The sequence below is a fragment of the Callorhinus ursinus genome, unplaced genomic scaffold (genome assembly GCF_003265705.2).
Source record: "Callorhinus ursinus isolate GAN/ISIS: 27379988/994484 unplaced genomic scaffold, GSC_fseal_2.0 scaffold3, whole genome shotgun sequence".
NCBI lineage: Eukaryota > Metazoa > Chordata > Mammalia > Carnivora > Otariidae > Callorhinus > Callorhinus ursinus.
This window is the reverse complement of record NW_027397065.1, coordinates 11,307,847-11,329,344: the sequence shown is the minus strand read 5'-3', so window position 1 is coordinate 11,329,344 and position 21,498 is coordinate 11,307,847. Positions and strand designations below refer to the sequence as shown.

General features: G+C 34.3%; 1 protein-coding gene across 12 annotated transcripts in view; it reads left to right on the top strand.

Moving 5' to 3' along the window:
• Positions 1 to 21,498, top strand: part of ARB2A (ARB2 cotranscriptional regulator A) — a 395,713-nt gene that overhangs the window by 25,833 nt on the left and 348,382 nt on the right. For 10 of the 12 annotated variants that reach the window (XM_073888143.1, XM_073888149.1, XM_025866777.2 and 7 more), the window contains exons 2-4: positions 6,902 to 7,025; positions 12,895 to 12,996; positions 17,255 to 17,355. In XM_073888143.1, the coding sequence (XP_073744244.1) occupies positions 6,920 to 7,025; positions 12,895 to 12,996; positions 17,255 to 17,355 (309 nt within the window). In that variant the 5' untranslated portion in view covers positions 6,902 to 6,919. Of the gene's footprint in view, positions 1 to 6,901; positions 7,026 to 12,894; positions 12,997 to 17,254; positions 17,356 to 21,498 lie in introns of those variants that run through there. The other 2 variants (XM_073888114.1, XM_073888119.1) reach the window with 2 other exon arrangements.

Below are 21,498 nucleotides of genomic sequence, written 5' to 3'. Positions count from 1 at the left end.
GGTTTTGATTTTCATTTTCCTAATGACTAATGATGCTGATCATATCTTTTTTCATGCTTTTTAGTCATTTGTATATTTTCTTTGGAGAAATGTGTATTCATATCCTTTGTTCATTTTTTAAATTAGGTTATTTGTCTTTATTGTTGAGTTGCCAGAATTCTTTATATATTCTGGCTACATCTTGTCTCTTAACATATGAATTTTTTTTTTTTACTTTCAGAAAAAAGTATTTAGAAAAGTGCATTGTCACAGCTTGAATTTTTCAGAAGCAGATACTGAGATAAATTTGGAGTGCAAGATGTTTATTAAAGATCAACGCTTAGGAAAAGAAGGAGGACAACAGGATTGGCTGGAGGGAGAAGTTGAACTTAATGCAGGTCTGACAAAACCTCCACCAACCTGATGATGAGCTCTGGAGCAAATACTGCCTGTCGGAGTTGTCTGCATTAGTCTGAAATGGTGGGGCCTTCATATTCCCACTTGACTCAGTCAGTGACTAGGCCAGTCAGCCTGGGAAAGGCATGACCTTGAGTGAGGCAACTCTCAGCATCTGAGGCAGACTCTGAAGTGGGGAAAAGTGGGAGACTCTTTGCTAACTTTACTCCCTGCCTCTGAGCAGCAGGTTCCCCTTGAAGGGGGCATCTGGGGGTGGAGTTCACCTTAGTGTCTATCATATGCATATTATATTTTAAAATCTAAGTTGAACCTTGAGTTCGCATAATTCCCTTTTTTCTTTTTAGGGGCGTCAAAATCAAGAATTGTCTTAGTCCTTGTTTAATTTCTTAGTTTGAGTTTTAGCATTGTTTTGAAGATATTCTAAGGATTTCATTCTAGCCTTGTTGAGGTTGTCTTTTTGCTGGGCACAAAGCAATGTGAAAATTACCCAGGTGACTTCCAGTTTTGGAACCTGTTAAAAAGGCACAGTAATGCATTATCAGTTTCTTCTAAAATCTTTGTATTTGGCATTCCTTAACTTTTGACTCTTTCTTTTAGACATTTGATTTACCAAAGTATTGTGAGGAATGATTAGGAGTAATTTTTATCAATCTTAACTCTGAACAGCAAACCAAATAGACTGAGACAATTTTGGTTGATATGTTTCATCTCTATATAATTAACTTTGTCCAACTTGCTCAGACTCCAAATTGTAATACTTACTGATAATATAAATTAGTACACAAAAGTGAAAACTTTCTATAGCATGAACTGTAAATTGAAACTGGAATGGTTTAAGTAGTTTGACTCCACCATGCAGGTTGAGGGAGCTCATAGAGCTTCTAAGTAGGAGTTAGAAGACCGGAGTTAGAATCCCCTTACCGTCTGGGATGCCTGAGCCAGGTTATTTAGCTTTTCAAAGCTCAGGATACCTCATCTCTGTAAAATGCAGATGTGTTGACTCCTACCCCTGCCTGTGGTGGTGATAACCGTAATAAAGTAATGAGTATGAAAGGACTTGGTACCTTTGTGACCAACATATGCTGTTTGGGAGATAGTTAGAACAGTATTCTTTGGACACAATTTTATCTAAATGAAGGTAGAACTCACATACTTGAACATTTTCCAGACACACATTTTAATAAGATTAGAAAAAATACGAACAAATTATATTTAAAAAATTAATTTAAATTTCATTATGATTATCTTCAATATAGAGTCTTGGAAACTCAAGTCAACTCGACAGGTATTTATAATGGGGCTTTATTATTTCTTCCTAGAATTCATCCAAATGGCACATGTCAGAAGTTTCTCATTCCTTTAAGTTGGACTGATTTGGGTACCCTTCTTGTGTTTGAGTACAAATTAGTTGGAACCCAATTATGTTTGAAACTATATGGATTACCAATATTTATAGATAAGTTTATAGTTTTCAACATATTTTTGTATACATTCTATTTTTTTTAAAGATTTTATTTATTCATTTGACAGAGAGAGACACAACGAGAGAGGGAACACAAACAGGGGGAGTGGGAGAGGGAGAAGCAGGCTTCCCGTGGAGCAGGGAGCCCGAAGCAGGGCTCAATCCCAGGACCCTGGGATCATGACCCGAGCCGAAGGCAGACGCCCAACGACTGAGCCACCCATTCTTTTTTTTTAAAAGATTTTATTTATTTATTTGAGAGAGAGAGTAGGAGAGAGTGGAAGAGAGCATGAGAGCAGGGTGAGGGACAGAGGGAGAAGCAGACTTCTCACTGAGCAGGGAGCCTGATGTGGGACTCGATCCCAGGACTCCAGGATCATGACCTGAGCCGAAGGCAGCTGCCTAACTGACTGAGCGACCCAGGCGCCCCCGTATACATTCTTTGATATAATCTTCATAATCGCCCTGTAAAAGGAAGTGCTCTTATTTTCTTTGTTATTTCCATAACTTAGGTTAGGAAAGTTAAGAGTTTTTCAAGGTCACCCAGCTACTAGGTGGTAGAATTGAGATTTAAAAGCTGACTTTCTCATTACAGCCCTCCTATATTATATTGCCTGGTAAACTAAGGAATTATTTTAGGAATGATTAGATTGGAATCAGGTATTCCTCCTCTGAGCTAAGCCTTGAGCCAAGCATAGATGACATTCTCTATATAAACTGCCATTTTCTATGCACCAAGAGCCCATATTACTCTGGGCTTTGTCTTCCATGTCTGCTCCAGCCTGATACCCTTGGTCCTCAGCCTTTTTCCTAGTGCACATATATGTCTGCGTACACACACACACATGCACACATATACACACTCCAAAACATATTTTTTGTGTGGTGCAACCTCAGAACTATAAGCTATTCAAGATTATTATGTAATAACCTTTGCTGATGAGCAACTTCTGAGTAATAGAGATATTTTGACTAATTTGAGTAGATCTTTTGGTTTCTTGAAACTCTCTGGAGCAATTCACTCACTGTACTTTGTTCCACAAGTAGGCTACTATGAGCTGGATTTCCAGAGCGTGACTTAGTGAGCATAGGTTCTTTGAGCTCCAAAGGTCGTAGGGAATTAACCCAGTTTTACTTGTCTTGTGATATATGTTATACTTTCATCATTGTATTCAGAATGTGAGGTGGAAAGGCCTTCTATTGGAAAATCATCTATATCTAGTTCCTATTTAATACCTACCTAAAAACAAACAGACGTAGAAAACTTAGGCGTCTGTATATTTTCCTATACATATTATAAGTGCTCATGCCGTATTTTGAGCAAACAGGGCAACTAAGAAATATTCTGTTTCATGTTTTGAATGCTGACTGGATAAAGATTACAGATGACAAGTTATTTATAGCTTTATTTATACATAGTGGATTCTCTATTGGAATCATAGGAGGAAAGAAGATATGATAATTGCTTTGTGTAGTTCACAGAATGAAATTGCAAACTGAGATGTTTTGAATCTAGTTTATACTATAACCATTTCTAGGAAACCATGTTTAAACAGCACTGGTTATCATGAAGTATACAACATGTCAACTGTGTCCCAATTCATGTCAGTAAAAACCTTCTACCACTTTATTCCCTATAACCTAACCTCCATCAGATAATACTAAATAAACTATGTTGAGTGCACGTATTAATATATATCAAATGTATCAGACGGTTTGCTGGCTGCATTTTCAGTAGTGTTTATCTGTGGTCATGCAGGTTATAACTCTGAATTTTTATTATGAAAACTAAATTGAGAATTTATAATGTTCCTGATTTAGCTTCACCAGCTGTGCCACAGCCATGGAAAATAACTCGAGAGGGTAAAAATCTAACAGTGAATAAGAGAGCAACAGACAAATTGCTTTTGCTTCATGCTTACCTGCTTTGCATCTGCTGCTAGAAGGTTTAGGATCACAGATAATAATTAGTAGTCTCTTAATTTGTATATCATCACTTCAGTAAATTATGACATGTAGTTTTTGGTTATCTCATGTAAAATAAGAATATGATTATTAATTGCTGTGAGAATCTTGAGAATCTTCAAAATGACTCTTTAAAACGTGCATCTTCTTTTTTCCCCTTCTATCTTTTACTCATTCATTTTTAAATTCAACAAGTACCCAGTGAGTTCTAAACATGCCAGACATGTGCTGGGGACAGACATGGTACCTGTCCTCAGGGAGATCAAAATCTAAAGGGGGAGGAATGTGTTACTAAACATTGTACAGTATTTAGAGCTTTTCTCCCAGGTTTTTTTTTTTTTTTGAGATATAATTGACATTTAATACTATGTAAGCCTGAGGTGTACAATATAATGATTTATATAGGTGTACAATGTAATGATTTATATAGTGTACAATGTAATGTTGCAAAATGATTCCATGATAAGGTTGATTAACATATCCGTCACCTCACGTGGTTAACCATCTTTGTGTGTGTGTGTGTGTGTGTGTGTGTGTGTGTGTGTGTGTGTGTGTGTGTAATGAGGACTTTTAAGATCTACTCTCTTAGCAATTTCCAAGTATGCAATGCAGGATTGTTAATTGCAGTCACTATGCTGTACACTCGGTCTCCAGAACTTTAAAATGTGAATCTTGAAAATTATTTTAGCACCAAAAATATTTTATAATGTCACTCATTAAAACAGTCACAATGAAATAATAGTATAAATCGTTCTGTTTAGAAATCAATTTGGAGCCAATCAGAAATAACCTAACTGCTTATATTTTAGAAGAAATACTGGGTTGGCAGAGGGATATAGTAAACAATGCAAGAAGTCCCTGTAGATAGTTAATTTAGTTGTGGAATTGTTAACAGAGAGTCGTGCATGGGGTCTCTCATTATGAACATTTCTCTTCAGTTTCTGCTATAGGATCGTGTATAATAGGGAGTTGCTGGTAAAACCTGTGCATAAACTTGTGGGACTTGACAGATAAGACTAATATCCTACATATGAATAGATAAATCTTACAAATAATGCTTCTTTATGACAGTGATAGAATTATCAGTCTAGATCTTACATATTTTATAAGGAGCTATTTTGACAGTTTGTTTTGGTAGCTAGAGAGTTAGGCCCCCACCTGGGCCTTGACCTTGTCTCTTTTAACTCACCACTGCACCCTGGTATCTTACACATCACCCACCATATAAACTACAAGAGTTTCTTGAAGGAATGTAGACACATTGTAGTCCTATAGATTTATAGAGTTTTCAGTTACCTGTTCACAGAAGAAAAATAACAACCTCTTCCCCGCTAAGTGAGAATGCCTTCCCAGTCAAAAATATTCTCATATTTTAGTAACCTCCATTGACAAACACAGTTACTGCTAGTAATAGCAATGATCAGCCATACATACCTTCTATAACACTAATTCTTGAGCTACATTTGATAAATGAGGAAACTGAAGATTTTGGATATTAAGTGTTTTGTCCCTGGCCACAGAGCTATTATTAAATGGTGAAGCCATGATACATTTATAACAATTAAAAAATATATAAGCCAGCATACATTGAGCACTTAGTTACACATCAAGTACTATGCTAACTATTTTACATTTAACCTCACTGTAACAGTATGAGGGAAACATGATTATCATTGCCATTTTTCATATTTGAAAATAAGGGACAGAGAAGTGAAATAATTTGTCAAGGGTACATGTAGTTAATGGTGAAGCCAGGTCTTTCCTCTTATACCACCCCCCATACCTCCAGTTAGAATTGAAATAAGGGCAATATGATTTATGACTGTTTGGAGCATTCATAGTTTAAAAATATTTTCAGTGTTAGTTATACTTTTTTTTAAAGATTTTATTTATTTATTTATTTGACAGAGTGAGAGAGAGCACACAAGCAGGCAGAGTGGCAGGCAGAGGGAGAGGGAGAAGCAGGCTCCATGATGAGCAGAGAGCCTAGGACGCTGGGATCATTACCTGAGCCGAAGGCAGACGCTTAACTGAGTCACCCAGGCGCCCCTCAGTATTGGTTTTTTAAAAATATTTTCTGCTATACTCTGTTGATTATGAAAATGCCTCAGTTTTTAAAGATAATTTTAAAATATTCCTCTGAATGGAAACTGAGGTTTGCTTTGTGGATAGCAAATAAATTGGGTTCCTCAATCAGGGGAATATTCAGTCTCATTTTATTGTTGTCATGAATGTGGTTTTTATATAATTTCATTAACAGTCGTGGATTGACTAAATTAGTTTAATTTTTTCCATTGTATGTGTTGCATTTTTGTCTTTTAAACTTTAGGAATAGTGTTGTTGTTTTTTGGGGGTTTTTTTTGTCTTCTGTCTTTTTTTTGTCTTTGATGGTTTTGGGAAAAACCATCTATTTATAGTGTAAATGCCTTCCCTTTGGCCAAAATAGAGCAGAATTAGATTTTTAACAATACTGGAGTGCCATTTATAGAGAATGGCTTCCAGACATTGAATTTGACATGGTTTCATTTTTTAAAGGGCTGATTTTCTCCCTTAAAGTTGTATTTTGAATTGCACCAGAGGTAACTTAGTTACTTTATGTATTTATGTATTTTTCTCCTTCTGACTGTTCTGGAAGGAAGACATTCTGACCTTGTAATTGACACATGCTTATAGTTTATTTTAAAGGAAATTTCAGACTTTTAAAACTACCTGAAGATATTTTTTAAAAAACATTAGATGATAGAGAACTAAACTTACATAGTAAATTTAGCTAAATTAAATTCAGTGACTTTAGGTATCTGTATGTATAAGGTATTGTGTTTGGTGACACAAGAGATATAAAGATGACAAAAACTTGATACCTCTATCCTGGGGCTTGTAATCTGTTAGCTGACCCAGACAAATACATAAGTAACTATAATTTAAGGCAGGCTACGATAAGTACTGTGGTATAAGCATCAACAAAGTACAGTGGGAAATCAGAATAGAGAGATTAATCCCAACTGGGAGGATCTAGGAAGTTCTCATGGAATAGGTAGGATTGAGTAGAGCTTAATTTATTGCTTTCATTCATTCTAGACTGTCTTCTGAAGATTGATGTCTATTTCCTTGAGCTCTTTAATTTTGTTGCCAATTTGGATAAGCATGGCACAAATCCAACAGGGAGGTCCAGATGAAAAAGAAAAGACTACAGCACTGAAAGGTACATACTTAATTTGCTTTTTCAGGGTATTTTCATTGTGCCCAATGAAGGGACAGGAATATTTAGGTGATCTTCCATTCATTTCAATTCTAAAATAAGAATGTGAGTATTTAATCCATTTGTAATTGTTTGTATTCCTCATAACAACTCTTTCAGTATCTGAGATGTAGTATGTACTCAGTAAATAAATCACAGAATCATGTAATTTTATAACTGTAAGAATTCATAAGCCTTTTCTTATCCAAAATCATATATTTAATGGTAAAACTAACACTGTAGGTCTCTTGAATTAAGACTATTGCCTTTATCATAGTTTGTTGATCAGAATGTCATGCTAGGCTAGGAAAATCTGCCTAATAATCCAGTATTCTATCTTTGTGGCATTAATTAGGGATATTTTTTGAAAGGCTCAACATGTTAACACCTCAGAGTGAATCTACCCTAGACCTTCTTTGGGTATTTTGAGTTCTAGACTTTTTTTTAAGTCTGCAGGCTAAAAGAATTTTACTCCTAAAATAAGTGCTTTGTTGAACCGGAAGATCTCTTCAATGGATTTTCTAAATATTAAGATGCCAACTATGCCAGATAACGAGTCTCTTTACTTGTTCAATGTAGAGTCTTTGTGGTCTTCATGATGCTTTGTAGGTAATGTCCCAGACCATCTTGACTGCAGCCATTTTTCTGAATCCCTCACTGCCATCCTACCCTTCTTTATGAGGCTGGATGATGAAGATACCTCAAGAATTTCTCCTACTACCTTTTATCTCTTTTCAGAAAAGCCTAAACCATGTATATGATAAAGCAGCCAGTTTCTTAGCTTACAATCTGCCTCATCTTGTCCCTGCTTTTAGAGCTAGTGTTCTATCAAGGGAGTGGTGTAACTAGCCCTTACCTTCAAAAATGGAAAATGGCTAAGAGCATTGCTTTCTCCTCACAAATGTAAGAGACGATGATGTATTCGATTAGGGTGGTAGCAAAGAGGTTGATGACAGATTCTGGTTATGTTTTGAAGGAAGAGATGACGTGATTTTCTGTTGGATTAGACATGGTATGTTAGAGGAGAAATTAAGATAAATTTGAAGGTTCTTGGCCTAAAAAACTCTAAGTTAGATGCTGTGTATTAGATTAAGAAAACTGGGAAAGCAGGTTGTGGTGATGCGTAGTGAAAAGCAAGAGTTAGACATATTAAATATTAAACTGAGACGCCACTTAAACAGGAAGGTAGAAGAGTTGTATATGGAGTTTGGGAGATCATTTGGGTTAGAGATAAAAGTTCTAGAAATCATTAGCATGGAGGTAATATTTAAAGGACCATAGGTCCTAATTGAGATCACCAGGGATGTCAGTATAGACAGAAAAGAGAAGAGATCTGAAGATTGAACCCTGGGGCATTTCAGCTCTAAGGTCAGGAAGATGAAGAGGAACCAGCAAAAGAAGCTGAAAATGAATTTCTAGTAAAATAGGCTGAGAACCAAGAGCAAGCAAGAGATCCTGAACACCAAATGAAGAAAATGGGAGTAATTCATTCAGTCATGATAATGATTCAGGTTAGACAAGGACTGAGAAATTACTTTTAGATTTGACGGCGTGGAGGTTATTGGTGATCATCACAAAGAGCTGTTTTCACGAATTGGTGGAAATGAAAGCTATACTGGAGAGCTTCCTCATAAAATGGGAAGAGAGGAATTAGAGACAGCTATGGACAATCCTCTCGAAGGTTTCATTGTGTGCTTGTATCCTGCTGGAAATGACTAGCACTCTCAGAGTAATGATTGATTTAGGAGAGAGGACAAGGAATGTGTGTGAGTTTCTAAATAGACTCACTGGGTTTCCTAAATAGATTTTGTGCATTTTCAGCCTTACTTGATAATGTGAAAATTACATTTTCCAAATAGTCATTCCAATTTACATTTCCTCAAGCAATATATAAGAGTTTACATAGGTTTTCTGGATTTTAAAGCTGCTACAATTATGTAAAAAGAGTATGGATAGGGTGTAAAAATGGAATTGTCTGGATTCAAACTCAGGTTTTTGTACTAACTTAACTAGCTACTTAGCTTCTCTGAATCTTTTAATTCATTGGTACTATAGAAATAAGAGTGCTTGGTACATGTGAGCTTGTAACAATTAATGAAGAGTTAAATTGGAAATACTAGAAAATAAAGTGGCAGTGCATAGCAAAGTACATTTAGAACAAAGTGTCAAACTGAATTAAACGTACCTTTAAAGAAATCTACTTATCAGTTTTATGTTTTATGGATTATGCTTTTAGTGTCATGTCTATGCATCCTTTGCCTAACCCTGGTTTGTGAAGATAGAGGTTATTTATGCTGTGCTTGAGCTCAGTATTTGAATTCTTGAATTTGTCCATTTTTTCCACTTCCTTGTCCAGTGACCTTAGGAGCAACCAGCCAATTTCATTATGTTGTTAGTTTTACAAAAGTGTTTGAAAGTATCATGTACATACTCATCCAGATTCAAATGTCAAATCTCATCCAGAAACACCTTCACAGACACACTCAGAGGAAGGTTTAACCAAATACCTGAGTATGGCATGGCTCCGTCAAGTTGACACAAAGAATTAACCATCCCATTCCTCTGTCTTTGGACACTTCGGTTGTTTCTTGGCTGCTGTGAATAATGCTGCCATGAACACGAGTGTACAAATATCTGTTTAAGTCTCTGTTTTCATTTCTTCTGGGTATCAAGTGGTATTTTTATCCATTTATTGCATATGCTTAGTTGAAGTTTAGAATTCTAGTTGCTGAATCACTTTAATCATCAGAGGCATGTTTTAGAAAAAACACTTGTGTTACATCTGATGCATATTTAAGTTATATGGATTCAGTCATACTGTATTTTATAGGTGAATGAAGGTATTTTTAATGGAAATGTTTTTATATACTTGATTTTTGCCTAATCCACTGCCTTTGGAATCCAGTGTGTATGTAAAATGCAGCTTATAGTATTGCTTTCTTTTTAAAAAGCAGGAAAAATAATTTCTGACATTTTCTTTCTACATGTCTTCTTAATGCTAATGAAATAAAATACCTATATCTGGTTCCCTTGTTAATAGAGAAGTTTGAAGAATGCCTATTTATTTAGTTTTCATTTTGTCATTCATAGGAACATTTCAAGCAGAGCAAAAGCATATTTCTATATTTATAACTTTATAAGGTAAGGAAGAGAGGGGGCAGAATATTTTAGGGTTGATATGGCACATAGAGTAAGTATGGTGATTTTGAAAGAGCATTGAGTTAGATATTGGAAACTACATCTATTCCATTAACCCCACTGTGCTATGAAGGTATAATTTTGGACAAGCCATTTTTCCTCTCTGAGTTCATTTTCTCATCTGAAGGACAGTGAAGGTGATAATACATGCTACTATAATATAGGGTTTTGATGATCAAGTGAGGTAAAGTATGTGAAAACTTTAAATTGGTATGTAGATGTTAGGTGGCATTTTATGATCTGAGCTGATAGACAAAATGGCTGTTAGACATAATATATCTGCTTATATATTAGATGGTTGCTGTGTGTCTGATTAAAAGGTTTCTAAGTTTTGAACTGTAGATGACTATAGTGAAGGAGCCTCAGCTCATTGGAAAGAAAGAATTTTCTAGCCACTCCAAGCCATTTTTGCTATTAAAAAATCTTCTATTTTACTCTGTTTTGCAAAGAATTACATGGTGTTCAGAAATTCACTAATGAATCAGAAATTTGTCAGCCTATATCCCTTTTTTAGTGCAGTATGTATATTATGTGACATTTCCATTTTACTAGAGAATTTGTAAACATTTTTATTTTTGAATTTTGAAGATGTTACATTTTTATGTGAGTCGAGGTTTATTTGATATAGCAGTTTGAAGAGTACTAAAAAATGATTTTTTTGAGGGCTTATCTTTAAAAGAGACTAGAGACTGGAGGTAGACAAACTACTTTTTTCTTTGGCATATTTTGATGTTCCATACAAATGGATTTGTTATATCTCTGTAAGAGATAGAAATAAGGTGTTTCTTCTGAGATAATTCTTTTGTAGGAAAAGGGACTAGTTTGCTTTATTACATATCCTAGAAGCTGGTTTCTCTTCAGGAATTTGAGTTAGAATGCAAAATCTCGAAACCTAAACTTTTTTAAAAAAATCTTTTCTTTGGAACAATAAATTTGAAGTTTATCTTTTTGTTTTTCTGAGTTTTGATATTACTCTCATATGACATATAGTGAGAATTTTTGCCTCATCCTATAAGAAGAGCCTAAAAGATATCATTAAATACTTGTTGACAGACTGATTCTAGGCTGGGGCAGGGAAAAGATAAGCCTAGAGCAAGCATCTTGTGGTAACACAAAATAAAGGAATATTTAAAAAACAAAAAGATAAGAGCATGTCAAACAGCTGGAAGAGCTTACAACCGTGGCCATTGCTGGATCAATTTGAGCAACAAAATAAATGATGTAGTATTTATTGTAACCCAAAGTATATAATAAATATCCATCATTCCCATACTGACATAAATAAGATTGAATAACTGTATAAATGGAGGAAGAGAGACAAAAATTTCATACAGAAGAATTACAAATAATATATGTAGATATTCTCTACTCCACAAGGTAGAGCATAATTCCACCTCTTTCTCCTTGAATGTGGGCTAGACTTACTCACTTCCAAGGAATGAATAGATTATGAAAAGGGAAAAATAGTAACTTCATAGCTGAGATGTCTGGCAGACACTGTCGTAGCCAACTGATGGAGATTAACATCCCCAGTGATGTCCCGTGGATATCACGTTCCCCTTGATATCATGTGATAAGAGAGGCAGTTTACCTCTGTGGTAATCTTTCTAAAAACCTGTAACCCTAGTTTAATCACAAAATTAAAAAAAAAATCAAACACACCTAAATTTAGGGTCATTCTATAAAATACCTAAGCAGTATTCCTCAAAAGAGTCAAGATCATGGAGAAGAGGCAAAGACTGGAATCTGTCACAGACCAGAGGAGATTGGCAGACATGACAGCTGCATGCAGTGTGGTATCCTGGATGGAATCCTGGAATAGAAAATGGACATTAATGGGAAACTGATGAATAATTTCTGGGCTTAGTCAATAGGAACATACATATGTTGGTTTCTTCACTTTCACAAATGTACCCTGGTAATGTAGGATGTTAACAATAGGGGAAACTGGGTAAAGGACATACAGACACTATCTGTACTTTCTTCCAACTTTTCTGTAAATCCAAAATGATTTCAAAATAAAATGTTTATTTAAAGAACTTTGTTGACAATTTTTTATTGTATGGAAATCAAATGGTGTGAAGAATAAAAACTGCTTTGTGTTAACCACATTTTCTCCAGTTAGCATGTTGTATTTTAATATTGTGCTTTTTCCTATAAAAATGGAATAATGTGCTATATTACTCCTATTTAAATTTGTGAGTTTCCTTATTCATAAACAGTAGTTTCATCTTTATATAAGATTTAGTGACCATTTAAAAGACCCAAAACTTTATAGGTGGACGTTAATAAGATACAAATTAATAGCTGAATATTTTGAGAGGAAGAAGTTAATAATTTACTATAGTGCTACATGAGATCTAAAATTGTGATTGTTTTAAAAAAAATAAAAAAAAAATAAAATTGTGATTGTTTTGGAAATTATGATTTTGAAAGTACTTTTGATATTGTCATGATATAGCATTGGGGAACTTAAAATTTAAAAACTTATCAATAAGGCAACACATAAAAAGTAATCTGGTAGAACAAAGAATACTTAAAATAATCAGAAATATAATCTTTGTTATTAACTTTGTTATTAAAATATAACTTTGTTAAGAAAATGAATGTAAGCGCATTTCATATTCTTTTCTAGATTTATTATCTAGGATTGATTTGGATGAACTAATGAAAAAAGATGAACCACCTCTTGATTTTCCTGATACCCTGGAAGGATTTGAATATGCTTTTAATGAAAGTAAGTGATTGTATGCTACATACAAGATTTAGTTATCATGCTAATAGAATCATAGGACAGATATTATTCGCTATTTTTATTTGCAAGTTAGAATATTTTATGTATTTCATTTAAGAAATAATGACTTCTCCCTTCATGGTGAAATTCTTCACTTAAGCAAAAGAACCAAATTGTAATTTCCCATAATTGTCAAGTCACTTAAACCAATGGACGTGAATTTGATTTGACTGAACATATTTCAACCCTGAGCTTTCAACTGTCTGGCATCCAATTAGGACTCCAATTAAATTATGTAGAAAGATGCTACTTTTTCACATATTTAAAGTTAAATGGCTAGCAGTTATCATCTGTGATAATATTTTAAAAGCATAACACTCAGTTTTCCATGATTTTTTTCACACAACATCCTTATTTTAAAATTTATTTTATTTTTTAATGATTGATTATTTATTTATTTATTTATTTGAGAGAGAGCGAGAGCAAGAATGAGAGACAGAGAGACAGAGAGAGAGAAGCCGACTCCCTGCTGAGCAGAGAGCCCGACACAGAGCTCTGTTGATCCCAGGATCCCGAAATCATGATCTGAGCCAAAGGCAGACGCTTAACTGACTGAGCCACCCAGGCACCCTGTTTATTTTAAATTTATTTATTAAATTCTGAATAATAAATGCACTTGAGGTTTGGAAGAACATACCATAAGTTACAAGGATATTTCTGAAACAAAGAATTATGATTCCCTGAATTAATAACATACTGTTATTACACTTGAAGAGTACTATTGTTGCAGGCTTGGTAGCATTTAAGTTGTAGCTTTCTATTTGTTGCTCCACATCAACTAAATTGGTGATTTGTTATCATTGTGGTAGTGGATATCCCTTTATAATAACAGTTATAGGTGTCAGGATTTATAGTGACAGTCTCTGTGTACTAGAAGATTAATTGATTTTAAACAGATGATATTAGAAACTTTAATCTCTTTTCTGAGGTTAGTTTTCATTCTTTTTAATAAAGCATATCTTAATGCCAAGATATGTGTAAGTAGTAATATTTTGTTTTTTCAAATTTCTTTATATTTTAATTAATAGAACCAAATGAGCATTTAGACTAAAATTGTCTTTATTCCTTTAAAATGATTCCTAGATTCCTTCAAAACAGGAATTGGATAGGATGTTGGTATTGTGGGTAAATCATAGAACTATGTTTGCCTTATGGATATAGGACATCAGTTTTCGCTAAAGTCTGTTTCATCTTCTGTGAATATTTTTTAAAGTGAGTAAAAAAACAAAGAAAGAATACACTTTTTTTTTTTTTTTAAGTAGGCTCCACACCCAATATGGGACTTGAATTCATGACCCTGAGATCAAGAGTTGCATGCTCTACCAACTGAGCTAGCCAGGTGCTCCAGGAGCAATAAACTTTTATCTTCCCCTTTCTTACCAGATACATACACACATCTTTTCACACACTTGTACACCCTTGCATGTATTTAGTTACCTTGCATTCACACTTACGTACATACCTATACCTTTGCATATACGTGTCCTTTCATGTATGTATACCTCAAATGTGTGTGCATCCTTGAACACACCTACCATTCATTTTATAAGCATCTTGGACATTGTCTTGCATTAACATAGACTAACAATATGAGGCAGAAATACTTGAATTCTAAGGAGAGAATGTCACTTTTAAGATCTTTTTTTAGTTTGATACAGTTCACCTTTGAATTTGGGTTAATGGTGAATATTTTTTCAAAGAAGTAAGTATTTGGAAACAAGAAACTGGGTCTCAATACTAAACCTCTAAAAGGGCAGTTCTAACTTAGTATCTTTGGGGACTTCTTTTTTAACTTTATGATGACAAAAACTTTTATGAAAGCTTTGAAATTAAACTTTCGTTACCCGATTGAAGAAGTTTCTAATTTTTCTAAAGGATTTTAAAGTAGTTGGATAAAAGATGAATTTTGATACAAATTTTATTCTAAGCCAAACAGTTTGTAACAAAGGGGAAGAGTTTGTTTTTACCTATATCAAATTGATACCTTATTCTTTCAAATCACTGTCCCTTTTCAAATACACCTATGTTTCCCATTGTGTAATTGTATAAGGCCCAGCTCAGATATCCTTGCTGATGAAGAAGTTGAAGGCTTTTCCACTTTTTCCCTCACCTATACTCCCTCTGCTCTGGTGCAGTACACTTTTGTATCACTAAAAAAAATAATTGGACTTGTGGCAGACCATTTGAGTTTGAATATCGTCTTCCATAATACCTGATATTTATTGAACTCTTAATACATGCCAGGAAGTATCCTAAATACTTTCAACTTATTAAGTCATTTAGGCAAGTGACAGCCTCTTTGAGGTCCTAGACTCTGTAACAAATCTGATAAAATATATGGATACAATTCACAGAATAGCACACATTTTAGGTATGCATGTGAAACTTTACAGCAGATTTTAGGGTACCCTAAGCTAAAGTATCCTAAATCAGACCTTTGACAGTCCCTGGAGAGATTGTCCAAACCAGAAATGCCATATTTGCAAACAAAAATATAACATAAGTGATCCAGATATTTTTTTCTGGATAAGAACTTGCTCACTTTCCTTGACTCTTAACCTTGTTTTCACTTTTAACACTAGTGCTAATAGGTGGCTGTTTTGACAGTCCCATTTTCCTAAAGAATCGAAAAAAGAGTGTTCTAGTGATCTAACACAGTGTCTCATGCTGAGAGTATTAAAAACTTTACAAATAAGGATTAGCCCTTATTTTGCACTTTTAAAAAGGCAGTTTTGTGTGTGGTGAAATTGATTCATAAAAATAGTGAAGTAGTTTTACTTGGAGTAGTATATTTCCAGGGTTCAGTTTGAGTGCCATAATTTTCCTTTCAACATTTTGTCCACTCCTGCATGCCCTCATTGAATAAAAATCAAATACTAAGTTCCACTCTGCATGTCATGTCCCTCTTTGGGCTCTAAACCCTTTCTTGTGCTTCACTGCTCTTAGCATAAAGTCCAGATCCAGTAGTTTGAGCCTTCTGCTTTTTGATCCCAACATGTTCTCCAGTGTTCTGCAGTTTGGCTCAGTACTTCTTTTTGTTTCTTTTAAAATGGATCATTCACTGTTATTTGAATGTTCTGTCCATTTTTCACATTTTTGTTTAAATTGCTGGGTAGAGGCAGGGGAGAGTAGGTTAAAGTAATTGGCCTGTGGTCTGTTTCTCTCTTGATTACCAATGGCACGCTTCTGGGACAGAAAGAACACAGGTGGCCTGGTCTTTTCTCCTTATAAACATACTGATAATGTAATCTTTTTGTGAATACAGACTAATGTTTTCTATGAGCAGAGTCTTTATCTATGGAAGACTTTGAGCAGGATGACTGGTTTGGCATTGCTTATGATAAACTAACATATAATCTGTGGATATTTGAAGTATATTTCTCTGAAGAATATCATAGCATTTGTAACCAAATGCTTACCAATGTATGAGGTAACCTTTTGCTTCACTTAGAGACCTCACCTACTCTGGACCAGAGGGTGCTGGCAGTGAGAGGCAAGGACCTGGGAAGAAATGCCTCTCCTGCTTTTCCTTGCCTGTGCCTCTGGATTGATTATTCCCGTGATGTTATTAGCAAAGTTATTACCAGTAAAATCTCTGAAGTGAGTGTGTCTGCCTTGACAGTCCAAACCAGTGTTGGCTCACTGCTTTTCTCCAATGTTCATTTGAAATCTTAACCATACCTCAAGGCCTAGTTGAGAAATCTCACTGGAACCTCTGAACCTATTGTAACCTATAGGGACCTTCCATTTTTCCATACTCATTTTAGACTTTATCATCTACGTGAGTTGCCCGTGGCAGTTTTTAGATTGTTGACTTACTTCATTCTTGCTTAACTTCCTGAAAAGCTGCTTAACTTTTTGATATTTATGCTTTTACTCCTCCAGTAACCACTAAGCTTAGAAACTGAGGCCATGTTCATGGCTGTAGCTAGCCAAGATCCTTATACATGATAGGCCCTCGATGTTGTTAATTTGCTTTAGAGAAATGAAGGTCAAAAGCCACAGCATTTGAGTAGTTGGGACCATTCTTTTATAGTAGTTAGATGTTTGTATCATGTTAATATTTGAAGGAAAAATGTGAAGAAAAAATGAAACTTCTGAGAAAGTTATTTTAAATTTTTATCAGACATTATTTGTTATATTTTTCATATTATTATAAATATACTCTGAATCATAGCAATACTATTTGTTTATCTTCTAGAGGGGCAGTTAAGACACATAAAAACTGGGGAACCATTTGTTTTTAACTACCGGGAAGACTTGCACAGGTGGAACCAGAAAAGATATGAAGCTCTAGGAGAGGTATGGTCATATATTCAACTTCAAACTTTTTTTTTCTAATTTTCAATAGTCAGAATAAAGGTTTTGAAGCTAAAGCATTTCTTGAAGTCTTTCTTTAAAAAAAAAAGTGATTTTAAAAACGTTTTGCATTTTTTTGTTTATTTCAATGGTTATGTTTGAAACATATTCTCAGTTTCAAAGTTTATGTTTTTATGTAAACATATCCTTCCCGTGACCCTAATATTTTGTAGTGAGTTATTACATCAGAAAACAAATTCATGCCAAGTTTTATCTTTTAAATGTTTTTAAGAGGTTGAATCCTCTACTATGCCACGCGGGATAAGTGTTCTTTTAAGTGCTTATCTTAAAAAAAAAAAAAAGTTACCTATGTTAATTATATGAGGTGATGGATGTTTTAATTGTATTAATCTTGTTTATCATTCTATAATGTATGTATATATCAAATCATCACAGTCAGTTATTCCTCAATAAAGGTTAAAAAAAAGTGTTATCTGTGTGAAGAAGATTGATACTTGCTTGGCTAATAAATTGGGTCTAACCTACTACCTTTGACTTGATGAAGGATTAGGCCTTGTGACCATTTAGTTTCCTCACATGGTACCAGTGGGAGGAACCCTTGAAAATGTCATTTGTCATTCAGATGAATGTTCTGTTAAAGCCAAAAGTTTTATTCATTCTATGTCATGTTAAGTAATTTTAATAAAATGCATATGGACACATTTGTTTAGTGTGATAACTACATACTACTTTTGTTCTCTAAGGAAAAGCTGAAGTTCTTATATTCCTGTTTTGATTCTTTAAAAAAATAGTTTGAATTACTTGGTTGAACAGTAGCATAAAGAATACATGAAACTTGCTGTATGTTTACTAGGAGAAAGTTCTCCATGGATTGCATTTCTGCATGTGTCTGAGCAAAGGCGCTGACAGCTTTTGTTGTGGACTATCTTTTTGAGGGTGTTTGTATTAGGAAACTGTTTGGAAGACAGAAATTGTGTCTTCCTCCAAGGCAGAGAGCAGATTTGTTAGCTGTCCAAGAAAATGCTTTCCCGTCCCCCAATGGGGGCAAAGAATGGGCAGGTTTGTTAGCAACCCCCTTATAAGATTGGGCTTCATAAATTTTGAGGTTCCTCAGCTATAATATAGTCCTACTATGTGCTTAGCCTCTATCCTTGGCCTGTCCACATTGCCTCTTTGGGCTTTGAGGGACCAAAGAAAGAGATGAAAATAAGTTCATGCTGCTTGCCCTATACCTCAAGTAATAAAGTTTTTTGTCTCTGACACATGAGTCTAGTGTCTTTTGGCAGTATCCATGAAATAGTAGCAGGCTAACTTGTTAGCTTGCAAACAGGATAAAATCTCAGGCCCTTCAAAGTTCTTGACATTGTTCTCTAGCATTTATAACTTAAGTATAATTAGTGCCCTGAATAATTTCTGCTGCACATGAGTTGTTTGCCCATTTCCACATGAATTAATTATATGCTCCAGGCTAGTATTATGTTGATTCTAGAATATCCATAGTATTTGACCTTACAGAAGAACTGGGGATGTTTGTTTTGTTTTCTTTTTAAATGGGGCTTACAGTTTAGTCTTTTCCATGAGCCACACATATTTGTTCACTTAGACAGGTGCTGTTCTCTAAACAGACTTTGTCCTTTTTGGCATCTGCCTTTTCCACTCTTAACCTGTATCCCCTAGCATCATCTCTGTCAAAATTTGGCAACTGTGTCTTATTAGATTATCCATGTACAAGTGATTCCTTTCTCCTAGGATCTCCTACCTTATGTTCTTTGGACATAGGGATCGTCACAGGTTTAATTTTTGGTGGATCTTACTCCATGATAAAGTATTTTGAAGTTTCACTTTAATGATTATATATAGATAGAGATAAAATATTCTTCATTATCTAGATTTTTCCACCTCCTGTGCCTGCATTCACATTTGTGTTCATGATCAATTTGGCCCCAAATGATCACCCCTAATCACAGGATTTATTCTGTAATGCAGTGTATTTTAAATTTAGATCAGTGGACCCCTGAGCTTCAAGTATCAATCCCTTTTGCTTCCCAATATATTTATCAAAAGTAAATATAATTTTCTAGCATAAAACTGTCACAACAGAAGATCCAAGGATTAGCGAAGGGAAGTCTGGTTGTTAGCATTTTGTTCCCTACCATCTTGCTTCTCATGTCTTATTTGAAATACTTGTTTTCATTACTAATCTCACTGTTGAAGGTTGATTATTAATTGAATTTCATTTCCTACATTTTAGGACTGAGATGTATGAGTTCTAGTTACATACGAATAATGACACAATTTTCATTCTAGTAAATTTGTTTGGTGTTCATTATGGTGGGATTTAATAATACATAGGTGGGCCTGTCTTTTTGTCCATATTCCTTCATTTCTATTTCTGAGCTGTGCCTTCCAGTTAGATTTAACCACCTTACTATACTTCATTCATACCTCTACCTGCCTCCGGTTTTAGATCTGATATCTCCTAGGAAGCCCTCTCTCATCTCCTCTACCATTCTTTGCATTCTTTGTCTTTCTCTTTTCTGTTTCCTTTCTTCTCATTCTCTTTTTCTGCCTCTCTTGCCTTCTTCCAAGAAAGATTTAATGTGACCTTAAATGTGAATATTCCATTTAGCAGTATTAAAAATTAAGTTAAAAATAATAAAATAGAATTAAAAAATATTAGTAAACTAATGGCATGAGTTTGCTTTCTTTCTCTTAAGATACTTTACTCTGTATTACAGTATTTTTTTATGCTTGTCTTTCAGCAGTTTGGGGAAATTTTCTGTGTTCTCATGGTATTTGTTGAATAGCAAATGAGTGTGATACAAATACATAAACTATAAATTCTAGACCTATGCATTTTAGGAAATTCCTTAATTTTAGGAGTTTGAACATAAAGATATGCTTTCTTATTGGAAGAAAGGAAAATTATATGCTATTGATAATTTTCCCATTTGTAGAACTAAACAATTTTCAATTATTTTACTCTCATTCCCATTTAATTTCTAAGAGTTTCAGATGATTATAGCTTTGCTGATTAAAATTATTTGATTAAAAGTAGTCTGTATTTGTGGCATGTTCTGGAAATTTTTATTCTTCTTAGTCAAACTCTAGACTTAATTTGCTATAATTAAAAAAAATAGAAGTTCTTGTATGACTGTCTAAAGTTCCTAGAAAACAAATAAACCTTTGCATTTAAATTCTGGAAATAATTTAGTATTTCATGTTACCAGTGAGGTTGCTAGTTGCAGTGAGAATCTGTAGAAAGCATCTCACCACGTCCTGGACATAGAAGCACTGAAAGACCTCCTTTCTCTTCATTGATGGATAGGGTGGAATTCAGAAGAAAGTGCAAATTGGAGTTTGTTGCCTAGGAGACTGCCTTAATAAATAGCTTCTGATATGCTTAAGATTGAAGTTTTAAGGAAACAGATTCTGACTTTAGCCAACAATCTAAACCAAAACCCCTTCTGGTTTTTTTTAGTATGTTCCTACTAAATATCAAGTTTTGTCTTCACTAGAAAGCTACTATGTATGTTTCACAAATGCCGTTTTAGTTTATGTTTATTTCTCTCTTAAGGAGATTATTATAGCAGTCATTCAGCAGAAATTGTTTTTAAGACTTGCTCCTGAAATGCTCTGTCATTTCTATGTAAATTAAATTTATTGTGTAAGTAAAATAAACTGAGATGTCAGTTTGTTTTTAGAATGCAGTTCCATAACTACACAAAAGAATACTCTTTGCATTCACATAGTTACGTTTTTATAGTCAAACAAATGCTTTTGCTAATATGCATTTTTTTTTACTATCTACATATAGCTTGATAAAAATATATAGCCTATAATAAGTTTGGATAATTTATCTAAATTTAGAAAGATACTGTCAGGGTTTAAGAAGGTGGGAGAGTGGTGTGAAAGGGTAATTTTCAAAATAGAATTCTTCACTATATATACTGGAGTTGAATGCCAGAGAATAATGTTTCTGGTAGGCTCAATCAGGAAGATTCCAAAGGCTATCATATATTAAGTAGTAAGTATAATTTAGGTTTCAGACTTCATTTGTAAAAACTAGCATGTAATTTGTGAAATTTTCCCCACTATCTCTTTCATATAAATACTGAATTACTA